The 17909-nt window shown below is 45.9% G+C and overlaps 1 protein-coding gene across 2 annotated transcripts in view; it reads left to right on the top strand.

Moving 5' to 3' along the window:
- The window catches only part of LOC122927090 (keratin, type II cytoskeletal 3-like), a 72572-nt gene that overhangs the window by 25093 nt on the left and 29570 nt on the right, over window positions 1–17909 (top strand). The window contains exon 1 of one of the 2 annotated variants that reach the window (XM_044278670.1): window positions 16340–16475. The exons of the other annotated variant lie outside the window; for it this stretch is intronic. Coding sequence (XP_044134605.1) covers window positions 16457–16475 — 19 coding nt within the window. The 5' untranslated portion in view covers window positions 16340–16456. Of the gene's footprint in view, window positions 1–16339; window positions 16476–17909 lie in introns of those variants that run through there. 2 annotated transcript variants of the gene reach the window in all.

Raw genomic sequence — 17909 nt, 5'->3', positions numbered from 1 at the left:
AATCCGGAATCGGCCAATTTTGGATGCAAGTGATTTTTGAGGGATCCATCTGATACCTTTGGGTGAAATTATGTATCCGAGAAAGGGAAGAGAGGTAGTCTCGAATACACATTTTTCCTGTTTGATGTATAAACGATGAACACTTAACCGTGCGAGAACCCAACGGACATGTTTCCTGTGATCGTGTAAGTTATCAGAATACACTAGTATATCATCAAGATAGATGATTACACATACGTCCAGTAGATCCCTAAAGATGTCGTTAATAAAATTTTGGAATGTGGCAGGGGCATTGCACAACCCGAAGGGCATCACTGTATACTCGAAGAGTCCATACCGAGTGCGGAAAGCTGTCTTCCATTCATCCCCTTTTCTGATCCTAATTAAGTTGTATGCGCCTCTCAAATCCAGCTTGGTGTAGCTTGTTGCTGTTTGTAATCTTTCTATGAGTTCGGATATTAGCGGCAAGGGGTAGCGATTTTTGATTGTTACTTTGTTCAAGGCTCTGTAATCTATAATGGGCCTTAAGCTTGAATCTTTGTTTCTCACGAAGAACATCCCTGCTGCTGCTGGGGAGGTTGAAGGCTGAATAAAACCTTTTCGTAAGTTCTCTTCTAGGTACTGTTTGAGGTGAACAAGTTCTGGTTGTGCAAATGGATAAATTCTACCCGTGGGTATCTCACTACCCGGCAGCAAGTCTATGGGGCAATCGTAAGATCTATGGGGCGGAAGAGATTCCGCCTTCTTTGCGCTGAACACCTCAGCAAAGTCTGCGTATTGGCTGGGGACCTGGTTCACTCCCACGTGCATGAGAGATTTAAGGGGAAAACAGGTCTCCATACAATAAGGTGACGTGAACTGAACTCTCCCCTGTTTCCATAGGAGAGTTGGCTGGTGTATTTGCAACCATGGCAACCCAAGAATCACGGGAAACAATGGAGAGTGTATGATATCAAGGGATAAGAATTCTGTGTGGTTATTTTCACATGTCACCATGAGGGGTTGAGTCTGACTGTGGATAGAACTAGAAGTGGTACCGTCAATGAAACTCACGGATATCGGAACGTTTTTTCTCATGTGGGGAATTTTATTTCGCTCGACCAGATGCGTGTCGATAAAATTCCCCGAAGCTCCCGTGTCCACCATGGCTTCAACGGTAGTCCGGTTTTGGTCCCACTGTAAGGTGAGAGACGTGTAAATGTAACCACCAGTACTATTTTTTGTACTGCCTATGGTACAAGACGTGCCGCTCTTATCTTCGCACTTCTTACGTATCGCGGGACATCCGTCAACGGTATGGTCAGCAGACGCACAGTATAGACAGAGCTTGAGGTTACGTCTCCGGGCTTTCTCTCTCTCGGTCAGAGGTCCTCGGATTGCCCCAATCTCCATCATCTCTACAGCAGGACCCTGGCAGAACGGTCTTGGGTTGGGTGTGAAGCCTGAGACTCTCTCGGCTCTGCGTTCCCTCAGCCGTCTGTCAATGGTGGTGGCCTTCTGCATCAAGGCATTAAGTGTAAGTGGTAATTCTCCTCGGGCTAATTCGTCCTTCAGGGCCTCAGAAAGACCTAGGCGGAACTGATTCCTGAGAGTGATATCATTCCATTCAGTCTCCCGGGCCCAGCGAGTGTATTCCGCAATAAAGTCTTCTACAGGTCGTTTCCCTTGTTTAAGGCTGCGTATAGCGGTCTCAGCGGTCAGCTGTTTACTATGGTCCTCGTAGAGAAGGGCCATTTTTTCAAGGAACAGAGGAAAGGATTCCAGGACTGGGTCTTCTTTTTCTAAATAAGTATTGGCCCATGCTCTGGGCTCCCCCCTGAGGTATGAGATCATGGTAAGTACTTTTGATCTGTCAGTTGGGTATGTCCGGGGCTGCATCTCAAACATTAATTTGCATGCGTTCAGGAAATCCCTGAACTGTCTTCGGTCACCCGAGAATAACTCAGGTGGGCTTACTTTGGGTTCAGGTCCATCACGGTGGTGTCCTGGCCCCTGAGTGACAAGTTGCCGTAGTGCCTGGTTTTCTAGCTGGAGATGTTGTACAGTCACATTGAGGGTCTCCACCCTCTTAGTGAGGGTGACGAGGTGACCTGCAACCTCCGCTGGATCCATCTGGGTTCCACTAATATGTAACGCACCTAGTTGATCAGTTAGGATCTCAACTGCGGAAGCAATGGACATCCACTATTATCACACCACCCTTGTGTTTGGCTGTGGGATTCGCGGTTACTCAGTATGTACCCCAGGCGTCACTCTCAGTCTTAGGCGGAGAGTTTGGGGTAACAAAATCATTTACCGCTAACCATCTAATTAGTTTTACTGATGGTAAGGAGGGACTCTCAGAATTACAGGAGTCACGAGTTAGTATAAGCTTGTGCAACGTTCAGAGTTAGCATCTAGTATGCAATAGCTTCAGAGTTAGTATATAGCATGTCCTCAGTTTAGTATATAGTATGCCATAGGTTCAAGGTTAGTATATAGCATGTCCTCAGTTTAGTATATAGTATGCCATAGGTTCAGAGTTAATATAGCATGTCCACAGTTAGATATATACTATGCAGTAGGTTCAGAGTTAGTATAGCATGTCCACAGTTTGGTATATACTATGCAGTAGGTTCAGAGTTAGTATAGCATGTCCACAGTTTGGTATATACTATGCAGTAGGTTCAGAGTTAGTATAGCATGTCCACAGTTTGGTATACACTATGCAGTAGGTTCAGAGTTAGTATAGCATGTCCACAGTTTGATATATACTATGCAGTAGGTTCAGAGTTGTTATAGCATGTCCACAGTTTGGTATATACTATGCAGTAGGTTCAGAGTTAGTATAGCATGTCCACAGTTTGGTATACACTATGCAGTAGGTTCAGAGTTAGTATAGCATGTCCATAGTTTAGTATATACTATGCAGTAGGTTCAGAGTTAGTATAGCATGTCCACAGTTTGGTATATACTATGCAGTAGGTTCAGAGTTAGTATAGCATGTCCACAGTTTGATATATACTATGCAGTAGGTTCAGAGTTAGTATAGCATGTCCACAGTTTGGTATGCACTATGCAGTAGGTTCAGAGTTAGTATAGCATGTCCACAGTTTGGTATACACTATGCAGTAGGTTCACTCTGAGTTCCAGGACATTAATCAGAGCAGGTAACAGGCATATACTTGCGGTAAGTTGGTCCTGGCTAGAAAGCCAGTGGCAAGAAGGTAGACAGTCCTTCACCATGTAGTTAGGCATCCAGCTTTGGATATGTGGACAGAGTCTTCAGATACCATGGAGCTAGCAGGGTGCGCACTCCATTAGTGGAACACCCTGCTTAGCACCTGTCTTCAATTTAAGGGCTGAATGGTAAGTGGGCGGAGTCACAGAAGGCCCGGCGGCCACTGCGGTCCACGCTGGAGCGCAAGCCAGCGTATCATCGCAGACGGCCGGTGCGTTCCACGCTGGAGCGCAAGCCAGCGTATCGTCACAGGGAGCCGCTGCGGTCCAGGCTGTATTGTTACAGGTCTCCTCATACTGCTGCGACTTCTCCACTCTGTGGTCTCCTTATGCTGCTGCCACCCGATCTGGCCGCCATTTTACATTTAGTCTTTTGCCAGTGTAGGGAGAGGTTGCTGTGTGGAGCTGGGATAGGCTGTTAGAGACACTAAACGCTAGCTAATAGGGCCACAAAAGTCCTTTTAAATACTGGTATAGGTGTGCTATTGATAGGTGTGCTATACTGAGGGGTGTGATATACTTAGAAAGTAGATTATAGTGCATTTGTATTGTGCAGCAGTTGTGTGCGGTTGCGCTGCGATACCACAGGTATTTATAGGGACAAGCGTTACACCGGCTTCAACAAAATACTGATTTAGGGGTGCAATATACCTGCTTCCACCAAATATTGATTCAGGGTTTCTATATACCTGATTCCACTAAATACTTATTGAGGGATGCACTATACCTGCTATTACAAAATAGTGATTAAAGGGGTATTCTCATCTTAATGATCATACCTTATTCCATTAAGTATGTACCAATGATCATTTTTGCCAATATAAACTATTATTCAATTTCTACCTTTCTAGGTCAAATATTGTGGATTGTACCCCAGTGTTTGATTTTGGTCTCCCCTAGAAACATCCACCTCCTCTGGAGCGAGTCCCTGGGCCGCGCTTGCACATAAGCTCCTCTTCTTTCTTTTTGCCTGCCACTCAGTCATCACATGAGCGCACACGCCGCCCAATGCTGCGCATGCCCAGAGTGTTGCTGCTTCACAAACAGAGCCGCGCATGCTCTGTATGCAGCGGCCGTAGAGGGAAAGAATGGTGGAGGAGGAGGGGAGCTGTCAGCCTTCAGCAGCGCAGCCCCGATCAGTGAATGGTGAGGAGAACGGGGCTGCACTGCTGTGTGTAACTGTGCCGACCCCCCCTTTCAGGTGGAGGAGGAGGGGAGCTATCAGCCTTCAGCAGCGCAGCCCCGATCAGTGAATGGTGAGGAGAACGGGGCTGCGCTGCTGTGTGTAACTGTGCCGACCCCCCCCCTTTCAGGTGGTGGAGGAGGATGAGGGGAGCTGTCAGCCTTCAGCAGCGCAGCCCCGATCAGTGAATTGTGAGGAGAACGGGGCTGTGCTGCTGTGTGTAACTGTGCCGACCCCCCCTTTCAGGTGGTGGAGGAGGAGGAGGGGAGCTATCAGCCTTCAGCAGCGCAGCCCCGATCAGTGAATGGTGAGGAGAACGGGGCTGCGCTGCTGTGTGTAACTGTGCCGACCCCCCCTTTCAGGTGGTGGAGGAGGATGAGGGGAGCTGTCAGCCTTCAGCAGCGCAGCCCCGATCAGTGAATGGTGAGGAGAACGGGGCTGCGCTGCTGTGTGTAACTGTGCCGACCCCCCTTTCAGGTGGTGGAGGAGGAGGGGGGCTGTCAGCGTTCAGCAGCGCAGCCAGGGTCAGTGAATGGTGAGAACGGGCTGCAATGGAATAGAGAAATACACTGATGTAGCAGAGCTGAATATGCCGCAGATCTGACACAGTGCTGGATGGAATAGAGAAACACACTGATGTAGCAGAACTGAATATGCCGCAGATCTGACACAGTGCTGGATGGAATAGAGAAACACACTGAAGTATCAGAGCTGTATATGCCGCAGATCTGACACAGTGCTGGATGGAATAGAGAAATACACTGATGTAGCAGAGCTGAATATGCCACAGATCTGACACAGTGCTGAATGGAATAGAGAAACACACTGATGTAGCAGAGCTGAATATGCCGCAGATCTGACACAGTGCTGGTTGGGGAGGAGAAGATAGATGTAGCCAGTGGCGCACCTACAGGGGGGGTCCAGCGGGTCTGTACCCCCCCCCCTAGAACAACCAGACATTTATTTTTTTATCCCTCAGGGCCGCACCGCCGATCACCACAGGCGGCGCGGCCCTGGATGTAATTGCGGCAGCGGTGGGGGGGCCGGGGGGGCAGTAGGAGATGAGCGCTTCCATTGTGTAACCCATTGTACCCTCGCCTTTGCCTCCTCCTCCGATTATGGTTGATGGGAATCTTGAATTTCAGGTCTCTAGGATTGTGGATTCTCGTCTTGTCCGCGGTTCTCTTCAGTACCTTGTTCATTGGGAGGGGTATGGTCCTGAGGAGAGGATGTGGGTCCCAGTGACGGACATTAAGGCCTCTCGTCTCATCAGGGCTTTCCATACGTCCCATCCTGAGAAGGTGGGTTCTGAGTGTCCGGAGTCCACTCGTAGAGGGAGGGGTACTGTCACAACCAGACAGCTGAGAAGCTCTGACAGAGGCCTTTCAGAACCTCCTCCTTGACTTTCTTTGTTTTGGTATTCAGTTCCTCATCTCGTTAGCCTCTCTCAGCTTTCATGTGTTGGACTAATTGCTTCCCTTTAATTTCCTCCCCAGAATGCTTTTCTGGGCGGCTTATACTTCTTCCTGGAGTGTGTGTGCATGCTGATCTTGTTCTCCTGTCTGCTACAAAAGCTAAGTGTTGAACATTTATCTGTTATTTTCTGTTTGCTGGATCCCAGGTGACCCTGACTCCCTCCATATCTTGTGTAGGGAGCCGGTGGTCGTGTCCCCTCACTATTGTAGGGTGCTCAGGGGTTATATAGTCAAGGTACGTGGATATGCAAACTTCCACCATTCGGATCTTTGCATAGGCTGAGCAGCCAGGGAAAGTGCCAGGTCTTCTGCAGGGGTCTCCCCTTGGTTCCTTAGTTTTTGGATCCAGCGAGTCATTTATGCATGTTGCTTTGCCTTGTTTCCTGTACACCGTCCGTGACACTTATTGAGGGGTGCAATATACCTGCTATCACAAAATACTGATTAAGGGGTTCTATATACCTACTTATACCAAATATTGATTGAGGCCTGCGATACACCGGCTTCAACAAAGTACTGATTTAGGGCTGCAATATACCTGCTTCCACCAAATATTGGGGACCTCGGAGGAAATCAACACCTGTGATGACCATTTGTTATCGAATTTCACCTATTATCATTTGGGGTTTATTCAACAGTAAAATTGTTATACGGTGACCTCCTAATGTACCTTCATCTACATTATCAATTGTTCTTTTCTGTCCGGTGAATGCCTAATGTTTGGGGCCTGTACTCCACTGGCCTGCAGTAAAATTTATATTGAAGGACCTTCTAATATACCTCCAGACACATAATTACTTTTCTGTCCGGTGAATGCCTAATGTTTGGGACCGCGGAGGAATTCAACACCTGTGACGACCACGTGTTATCGAATTTCAACTATTATCATTTGGTTTTTTTTCAAGAGGGGAGATTTCGTTAGCCATGTTTTTATTCCAATTTTATATTTTTAGTTCTTTTAAACATATGTATTTGACATGTATTTGTACTGGCCTGCAGTACATTTTTTTATCCAGTAACCGCCTAATATACCTCCAGCCACATAATTACTTGTTCTTTTCTGTCTGGTGAATGCCTCATTGTTGGGGCCTGTAGTCCAGTGGCCTAGAGTAAAATCTTTATCCAGCGACCGCCTAATGTACCTGCAGGCACATAATCACAAGTTCTTTTATGTCAGGTGAATGCCTAATTTTTGGGGCTTCGGAGGAATTCAACACCTGTGATGACCACGTGTTATCGAATTTCACCTATTATCATTTGGGGTTTATTCAAGAGGGGGGATTTCATTAGCCATGTTTTTAATCTAATTTTATATTTCTAGTTCTTTTAAACATATGTATTTGATATGTATTTGTACTGGCCTGCAGTTACATTTTTATCCTCTGACCGCCTAATGTACCTTCAGCCCCAGAATCCAAAGTTCTTTGCTGTCAGGTGAACCACTATTGCCTAATTTTTGGGGCCTGTACTGGCCGACAGCTAAATTTTTTTTATCTCTAGCCACATAATCACACCCCTGTCTCACTCCTCTGCCTCTCATTATGGTGGCATATGAACCGCATTCCCCATAAGGACCTTCTAATGTCACAGGGTCATGTGACTGTACCCCCCACCCAATACTGTGCCCCTCACCCCGTACAGTGCCCCCTTATACCCTGCATTGTGCCCTCTTACCACACCCTGTGCAGTGCCCCTAGTCATTCCCTGTATTGTGCCATCTTATTCCCTTTTATATGGTCACGGTATGGCGGTGTTATCCGGTCACTGTACAGAGGTGTTATCCGGTCAATGTATGGCGGTGGTATCCAATAACTGTACGGTCATAACTGTATCCCTTTCTCTGCCCACACCATTTTTTTTAGACCTGGCATGAGCGTGAAAAAGATGCAGATTGAGGTGCTAAGGACCTTTGCGCCATAATCTGTATCAGAAATACGCCTAACATAGACGTATTTCTATATAATAAATGACCCCCTAATTGTATTATTATTCGGGGGTAGGGATAATCTCTTTATATTATATAGATTCTAGTGTATTATACTGTGCCCTGTATTTCCCAGTAGAAAAATTATCCTTGGAAAAAACAGTCCTCATTCCTGACCACCAAGACCAGGTAGCGCTCTGTCAGTACATGGCGGCCTCCCCTCTCCGCCACGCTGCTCCGCTGTGTACTGGGGCTTATTCTGACACTAGGGCTGGGTTTACATCCTATTTTTGTCATCCATTTAATGTATACCAAAAATGTATGCGTTAACAGATGCCTCAAACTGATGCCGTACAGTGGCGTCCGTTCACCATACAGTTCCATGGTAGAAAAAAATTTACTTTAACCTATGCATTTTTTAACTGGACTCTGCAGGATACAAAAACGTGGAGTGCTGCACATTTGTATACATCAAACCGATAGGAAATAAAAATTTTCTAGGCTCCAGCAGGGCACATTTTTGAGAGTTTTTCTTTAAGACGCATAAAAATGGCCCCTGATTAAAATACATATTTTTTGTGGAAATTTTTGCTAATGATCCCTCTCTTGTATGTCACTGTCCATGTTGTGGGACTATTTGTGCACTCATAGTTTGTATTTGGTGGCTGCAAATATGACCTGAAGGTTTTTCAGGTTCGCCTGCTATTAAGGTCAATGGGCGCGATGCGAACGCGCGGTTCGTGAACATTTGATCACGAACGTGCGTTCGCGAAACGTCCGGGCCGATGTTCGTCCATCACTACTGGCTACTAAAAGATCCACTGATGCTTCAGGCTACTACCCGAGCTCCAGGCGACCCTTCTCTGATGCAGGTTTTGTTTTTGCTGCAGCAGCCCTTTAGGCCCTGATGTAGTGCACCAATTGATACGTGCTCATCACCTCCACTAGCTAGCTAACTACATGCAGAATGCAGCATGTTGTTTATCCACCAGTTACTGGCACTCAATGCTACTGTCTTGTGTCTGACCATGTTGTCCTCTTAGGAACCTCTGTTTAAAAACTCAAAGAGCATGCTCATTTGAGTGGGGATATCCTGGGTGTGACCCCCTACGCTGGCCTTTGACTCTGACCAACATTACTGCGTTACTTGGCAGTTTACTCTTACAATGTACAGTATATAAAGTGTCTTCACTACTACAGTGCGGTATACCTCTTACGTAGGAACATCAACATCCTTCATGAGGGTATATGGCTTACATGGGCTCTGTATCACAAGCTGGCTGTGAGGTCACAATTATCAGTATACAGCTTATATATAGTATGAATATACAGGGTGTTTAACCCACAGTAGTGCAGATATCAATACTTTGCTGGTGCTTTTTACAGCAAACAGTTCAACTTGGCTGGTATTGGCATTTAAACTGGGTCAACGGTAGTATAATGGTGTTTAAGTGCAAAAGTATATGGATTTTCGGGGGGCGGAGCTTGACCGCGGACTGGATGGCAGCCTGAGAGAGCTCTCTCCTGCCACGTACCTACAATAACGTTGAATTAGCTTATTCAATCGCCTAAATCATGGGCAAAATAGGGAGATATCAACCGGGGGACGGTGAAGGACTCAGCAGACCGAAGATGAACCAAGCTGCAGTCACGAAACTCTTCACTAAGAGACATGCAAGTTCTCCCGCTACACTGCCCAAGATGGCGCCGGAACCCGCTGAGCAGAGAGACTCTGAGGAAGAGCGTCACTCGAGTAGTGATGAAGAACAAACACCAAATGAAACGCTTACAGCAGCGGTGCTCAAGAAAGCCCTGGCCCAGGCACTGAGACCGGTAAGAGAGGACTTGGCAGACATAAAAACGGACTTACATGCCCTTGGGTTCCGGACGGAAGCCCTTGAGTCGGCGTGCTCGGACCTCACTGCCCATGCCTCAGGATTAGCTACCAGAACGGAGCAGTTGGAGGCTCATGTGAATACGGCATACACATTGATCGAGGATCAAGAAAATAGAAGCCGCCGAAAAAATATCTGAATTAAGGGGCTGCCGGAATCCTGGGCGGGGGATGCACTTCCTAAAGTGGCGCGTGAAATATTTGCTGGACTTTTAGATCCTGACCGTGCAAACGGGATCATAATAGAGCGGATACATAGAGCTCTCAGATTGAAACCTAAGCCAAGTGACCCACCACGGGATGTAATTTGTGGCTTGTTATCTTATGTAGACACAGCCGCGATTCTGCGCTCGGCTAGGGAGAAATCTCCGATTGACTACGAGGGAGTCGAGATCTCCCTCTACCAAGATATAGCTCCCTCTACTCTTCAGAAACGTAGAGTGCTGCGGCCGCTGTTGGACAAGCTGAGAGAAAGAAATCTGCAGTATGCATGGCTGTTTCCTTTCGGGATCTCGATCATGAAGAATGATAAGCGGATCATCATCAAGACCCCAGCTGATCTAGAAACCGCATGGTCTGCACTGGGCATCGAACCTGTAGAGATACCGTCATGGTCACCCGCAGCGGATCTGGTTCGTCTACCTCCTTTGCCTCACATGGAAGAATGGCATACTTTTACTCGTCCGAAGCCTCAACGAATGAAGAGACCTTCCGCTGCTGCTGCTGCCAACTCACCTCATCGCTGAGATCTAGTGCTAATCGGGATTTTTCTTCAGACATGGTCGCAAGGAACACTTGCAGTTTGATTGTCCCTGCAGACCTTCTGCCCGTCTTGCTGCAAGCGGATCTGTTTAGTTAGCTTTTCACCGCTACGGATTACCTATTGAGGGATATCTCATCTCCTCTTTGCCTAAAGGTTCTTCTTATTATATTATGTTAGTCTGTCCCTTGCATGAATGTTCGCCTTGACCCTCACTGCCTGTCCACCCCCCCTCCCCTTCTCTCCCACCCCCCCTTTTTACCTTCATTTCGGTCTCAGCATTAGGCGGCTCAAAATTACCTGGAGGCTTAATGCATCTTGAGTCTCCCCTGCACATGAGATCTGCGGCAGGGTAGAAGACGATTCCTGAGACTCTGTATCGGTTATTCTCAATGTGATTATGAAGAGTTTCTTAAATCTTGCTAAGTATGTAGTTCCTGCAGGAACCGATGTTCCGTCTTTTCCACCTCTACAGGGTAAAAGCTGGTGATTGGGTTAAGGTTATCTGGAATGTCATTTGTTTTTACTAGGCTTGCCCTCTATAAGGGGTCACGCTTTTGCATCTGGTGGAGGAGATGGTACATTGTAGTATCGTGAAAATGACAGCGTCTCAGATTTATGTACTGACAATTAGAGTTCTATTGACTCATGTACTTTCTCCCTCACCTCTATCGCTTTTTCCTCTTATTGCAATCGTGGGGTCCAAGTGATATTGATCTGTAAGGAGGAGGGAGTCAGCAGACCAAAGTCAGCAGACCAAAGAGAGTAGGTTGGAATTACTGAAAAGGCCGATGGGACCGGGACAAAGTGATGGTTCACTGATTTCTATTTGTGACCATGTTAGATGATTAATCTAGCCCCTCTCCTCTCTCTCTCCTTCCCCTCCTCCCTTCCCAGGGTCAAAGATAATATTTGTGATAAGGTATATGTCAACTGGCGATTTGCTAAATATGTTATGCATAACGTTATGTGTTTGTACACCACAGGTCAAGACTTGTTCACATTTTGAACATTCTCTCACCCCTGTCCTTGAGTTACTAACTCATCCTACTATCGGCTTCATTGAGCTGAAGCTCATTCTTCCTTAATACTCCCCTCTTTTCCTACTTGGTCTTTCACTCTTTATCCTTTTGCCCTTCTGACTATTTCCACTTTTCTTTCCTTCCCTACCTTCTTCCTCCAATATCAGTTTTTTTTGCTTACAGGGAAAGTGCCCATTGAAGTATGTGTGACATTAGATGCGCATCTTTTAATGTGCGGGGCGTAAATAACCCGAATAAGAGACACCATGTACTGGATATGCTCAAGAAACTTAGAACCTCCATTCTCTTTCTGCAAGAGACCCATTTTAAAAAACAAAAAATTCCGAAATTGCCTTCCAAACATTTCACTAACTGGTACCACTCATGCCACGCTTCCTCAGCCTCTAAGGGGGTATCAATAGCTGTGCACAAATCTATTCCTATTAAGATATTACAACAATACACGGACCTAGAGGGGAGGATGTTATTCCTAAGGGCCCAGATATATACTGCCAAGTTTACCTTGGCAAATATTTATGCACCCAATCGTGCACAAGTGCCATGGCTTTTAGATGCCTTAGACAAACTCAAGCTGTTTGCGGATGGGCCGATCATTCTAGGGGGTGACCTGAATGTTTCGTTAGATCCTTCACTTGATTCCTCGACCTCTAGGTCTGGTGTCTCTAAGCGTGCTTTAGCGAAGTTAAGGTCTAAATTGTCTGAACTTTCCCTTACGGATGTCTGGCGGCTGCAGAACCCCTCTGCTCGGGATTACTCATACTTCTCCCAGGTGCATAACTCGCATCAGAGGTTGGATTACCTATTGGTTCATGCTTCCCTATTGTCGAGAGTAACAGATACAGGTATTTCGGTCATGACAGTATCGGATCATGCTCCGGTTCATCTATCAATTACCCTCACTAATGACACCCCCACGACATGGAGATGGCGGCTTAACGAGCAGATTTTAGAACAGGCGGATGCATTCTCAGATATACAGACTCAACTTTCGGTCTTTTTTGAACTGAACAAACTCTCGGGTCCCAAGTTTCCAATAGTTTGGGAATCACACAAGGCTTTTGTTAGGGGACTCTTCATCTCGTGGGGGTCCAAACTCAAGAAAGAACGGCAAAAGATTATAGACGAGCTGTTAGGACAGATCACATTATTAGAAAAAGAGCACAAAAGTTCTAGCTCGTTGGAAACACAGGGGAAACTCCGAGTTCTGAGGGAAAAGCTTCTCACCTACTTACAGAATAAATCTGCCAAGGCCTATTTACACTTTAGACACAAGCTATATGCCCATGGCAATAAGGGAGGGAAGCTCATGTCCACATTGCTCAAAAAAGAAAAAGCTAAACAACATATACATGAGATCAGGAACCATGCGGGAACAGTTATATCATCCCTCCCTGAGATGGCCGAGGCTTTCCATAAGTTTTATTCGGCACTATACAACATAGACAAGACAGACGCCATGTCTGACACGAAACAAAGACAATATTTGATTGATAATTTTTTGAGAGATATCTCTCTGCCGCAACTGGATCAGGCCATGATCAACTCCCTAATTGTCCCTATCACACAAAAGGAAGTGTCTGAGGTCCTTGCCTCCTTCCCCCCGGGGAAAAGCCCAGGCCCTGACGGTCTTCCCTTACTTTACTATAAGAAGTTCCAGGAGGTGCTTATGCCTCATCTAGTAGAGTATTGTTCCTCGCTGTTTGGAGGGGACCCTTTACCAAAGCAGTCTCAGGAGGCACATATCACTCTCATAGCTAAAGAGGGGAAGGATCCAGCAGAGTGTGGGAGCTATAGACCCATTTCACTGTTAAATCTAGATCTGAAATTATGGGCCAAGCTCTTGTCCTTAAGGATAAAGAAGCTTCTGCCCCATCTGATAGGAGAGGAGCAATCAGGTTTTGTCCCGGGGAGGGAGGGGAGGACCAACACGACTAAACTGCTTACAGCAATACACCAGGCGCACGTTGAGGATAAGTCATTGGTCCTTCTCGGAGTAGATGCCGAGAAGGCCTTTGACAGGGTCAACTGGCTCTTCATGTATTCTACCCTGTTGAAGTTTGGTTTCCCCACAGGTATCATAGATGCAATCTTCTCGCTGTACTCCCACCCCTCTGCCTCTCTTTTGGTCAACGACCATCTGTCTAGTCCCTTTGGAATTACGAATGGAACCAGACAGGGTTGCCCTCTCTCCCCCACACTTTTTGTCTTGGTAATGGAAACTTTGCTACAGAAAGTGAGACAGCATCCACTTATTAGAGGTTTCCCTACGCCAGAAGGGGAATTGAAAATGTTGGCTTTTGCAGATGACCTTCTGTTCTTGTTATCTGACCCTGAGGAGGGGCTGCCCTGTCTGGCCAAATTGTTTGAAAGCTTTGGTGCGGTGTCAAACTTTAAAGTGAATGTCACAAAATCGGAGTTACTGAATATTTCCCTAGCAAAACATAGAATCTTGAGCCTCAAGGAGGCTTCATCTTTTGTTTGGGCCCAAACCTCTTTAAAGTATCTGGGAGTAAATATCCCCTCATCCTTACCCAAAATATATGACACAAACTTCCGTCCACTCCTAGAAGAGATTCAAGAAATCCTTATTGATTATGATATTCCTCTGATCTCATGGATTGGTAGGAAGAACGTTATCCAAACTTATGTGCTTCCGAAGGTCCTTTATAAGTTACAAATGTTACCAATAGCCCTACCACAAGTCTTTTTTACTAGGTTGAAATCACTTTTCTCCCGTTACTTATGGAAACAGAAGCGACCGCGGCTGGCACATGCCCTCCTTACAAGACCTGTGAGCAAGGGTGGTATAGGGCTACCGGATGTCAATACAGTATATACAGCGATCCAACTGAGGAGATGGTCCAATCTAATAGCTGTATCTGACCCACATAGTATTTCTCGGTGGTCGAGTAAGGCATACAAGGGTGACCTACTAAGGGAAATGTGGATCCCCCCCAAGAAGCGTATCACATATAACCCGTCGGATATTAATTTACTCTTTAAGGGGGCCTCAAACACGTGGGCACTGCTGTCACCAGATTTGGCTCCTGGGATCTCGCCATTGATGCCCTCTAGCTTAGTACCTGTGGTCACTGGGAGGGAATCAATGACCTTTAAGCCTATGTGGGACCAACTCTCTCATGTCTCTGTCTCAAATCTGTTCCCGAGTGGAGGGGTTCCCAGCCGTTCAGATTTACAGGCACTTCTTCCGAACTTCAGTTTTACGTTTTTGCATATCTCGCATTTTAACAGTTGTTGCACAGATTTCTTACGGACCAATTATCCCTTTAGAGAGCTCACTGACTTTGAAAGGGGGTTGACGATGCCGGCCACCAGGCTAAACAAGCTATCTAAAGTGTTGGCCATTGTGAGAAACGTGAAGCACTTGAGTAGCCCTGGGTTTATTGCCTCCTGGGAAAAGGAACTGGATATTTCTCTCACTGAATTGGAAACTAAACAGATCCTACAACACTCCCATGGCTACTCAAGATGTATACGTCTCCAAGAATCTCACTATAAAGTACTTGCTCGGTGGTACAAGACCCCGGAGTTTCTTTATTTACACGGTCTAGCTCCCACTAACCGGTGCTGGCGTTGTAATAAGCAAACAGGCACACACGCTCATATTTGGTGGGGATGTTCGGTTATCCGCCCCTTCTGGTCCGAAATAGAAAATATAATTAAAGACGTTGTGGGGACGAGTCTTACGCTGACTCCGGCAGTGGTTCTACTTGGCTACTCGTCGGCGGAAGTACGCCAATCCTCCTCATCTTTGGTCACTTACCTTTTAGCTGCAGCAAAGCCATTGATCCCCCTGAAATGGCTGAGTGTGGAACCTCCCACCATCAAGGAATGGTTTGGAAAAATACATCAAATTTGCAGGTTCGAAGAGATGTCCAGCAGATCGTGTCGTGCTCATCATAACTTTCTTCGTATTTGGAGTCCCTGGCTATCTTCATCTTACTGTAAGGACTCACAGGCTAGCCTTACTTCCTGAATAGGGCCGGATTTACCTTTGGTGTAGCGCTTGGAGGCTTTCCCACCCCCCCTCCCCCTCCCTCTCCCTCTCCCTCTCTCCACTCTCCCTCTCTCCACTCTCCTTCTCTCTTTCTCTCTTTTCTTTCCTCCCTTTTTACTTTTACTCTTTTATCGTTTTCCCTGGCTCGTACCTCTTTTGACTTTCTTCAATGTTATTGAAATGGTAGTATACTACTATATGTTAAGAAGGTGCGACTAAGCATCAGGAGATTGTAATTCTTGGTGTGATGTAACACTGGTCTCATACTATTTCCTGTTATTGTATGATTCATCCATTGATGTCATGCGCCCCACTTGGGGACACTGCTGTACTTGGATATGTAAAGTATGGATGTCAATCTATCTTTATAAATTAATAAAAAGAAAGTTGATAAAAAAAAAAAGTATATGGATTTTCCTGTAAGAGGGAAAATCTCACATTGAACCTAATGCATGGACCAGCAGGAGCAGCTTTTGGGACAGTCCAAATGGAGTCATGTATGGTGAAAGTTTCAGGTTTTGGAAGATTAAGTAGGAAATATGAAGGTGGAGGCATCAACGCAGGTTGTCGAGAAAGACGTGGTATTTTCAAAGATTTCATCATGGATTCTGGATGACATGGAGGAACCAGAGGAGCAGGTTTTATTTGCATCTTGGTTTATTTAAATTTGCATAATAGTCTTAGGAACACATATATCCTGTTGTGATGAGCTCCCCTCCTTCTCTGAGTCTTCATAATATACGTCACTAAGAATTGGCTCGTATGGGTGGTGGTGAGAAGTCCTTACAAGAGACACTTACACAATCCTCACTCTTCCTCATTGGGAAGGAAATAATTATAGGAAAGTATCTCTCCTGGGAGTGGTGCCAGGAGAGTATTATGCAGTGTTATCTCAACGGCTCTGCCATTCTTCACATAGACTCACATCCAGGAGCTCCACATGGATCCCGATGCAGCAGGTATGTAGCTATATCTCCCCCCACATATCAAGACGCCTGCTACTTATCTTATGAGACTGGCCTGAAAGCATCACTGAGACTACAGAATCCCAGACTAATCCTTATCATACATGTAAACGGGAGGGGGTTACTAATAATATTAACCCTGTCCTGTCCATCCCCTTTGATCTGCCGCGTCTGCTTGTTATCGAACCTCTACTCTCAGTATATTGGATAATCTTCTGTTAGTTTATAATCATTCTGTCCTTACCCTTATCTTTCCACCACTGATCATAGCTGTGCCCTGATGGAGCAGAGCTGCAGTATAAATTATGGATGTCTATGAACGTTCTCATTCTTCCAGGTCATGGTGTACTGGACTTGTTGTATTTTTCTTTCTTGGAGACATTTTGATAGTCATCTGTCTGACTTGTACAATAAATCTCCAGCATTAAAGAGGTTTTCTGAGATTCAAATACTGATGCCTATCTTCAGGATAAGTAATTCATGTAAGATCTGCAGGAGACCAAAGCTGGGCTGTTTGAGGAGGCCAAGGCTAATGGTGACTGCACTTGCTATTGCAACTCACTTGAATGAGCCTGAGCTGCACCTAGGTGCCTTGATGAAGGTAATTTCACATGGCAAGGAAAAGCCGGAGTGCCGAGGCCTTCTCAAACAGCTGATGGGAGGTGGTCCCGGGTGTGGGACCTCCAGTGATTAGATACCAATGACATATCAGAATCTTGGAAAACCCCTTTAATTACTGGTGACTTGTGCCTCAATCATAAAAGTAAGCTGTTGATCGCATTTGAATAACTGAATCTGGTGATTAAACTGCCTTGGGAAAGGTGTTAGCACAGCAGTGTAAGTGGCAGACTACCCCAGAGACCAATACAAGATGTAGCTAAGCTGGAGTCACTACTAATACTGTATATAAATCAAGGTATTCAATAGCAAAGGTCAGACTAGCCCCCTCCATTATGGTACCTGATTTAGGACAAAAGTGCTTGTTACACAGTAGCAAAGACAATGGGAAACAAATTGATAGTTATACCCCTGTAGACATGCACTGTATTGTGTACAGTTACATTTTCTTCTCCATTGCTCTCTGGTGTCAACCATTTCTCTGTAGGACAATGTATTATCCGCTGTATCAGTCGTAGTGCTCCCTAGTACTTGCAATTCCAGGCTGATCAGAAACTGGTTGACTGTAGGACATGGGAAGCCAGATCCAGTGACCACAATCTGTGGTTATCTTTTGCTATCATAAAATTTTATAATTTCACTGCAATAAACTTCAGATTAAAAAATCACCAACCAATTGTCAGAGGTGACAAAGGCCACGTTACATGGTGGTGGTTAGGGTTTCCTGCACTTGGGGCATATATTCAGCTTCTCCACCTAATTAAATACCCTGGACAAATTGGTGTGCACCCTGACACGGTCACCCAGCAC

This window comes from Bufo gargarizans, chromosome 2 (genome assembly GCF_014858855.1).
Source record: "Bufo gargarizans isolate SCDJY-AF-19 chromosome 2, ASM1485885v1, whole genome shotgun sequence".
NCBI lineage: Eukaryota > Metazoa > Chordata > Amphibia > Anura > Bufonidae > Bufo > Bufo gargarizans.
The sequence above is the reverse complement of the archived record's forward strand: the minus strand, read 5'-3'. Positions and strand labels throughout refer to the sequence as shown.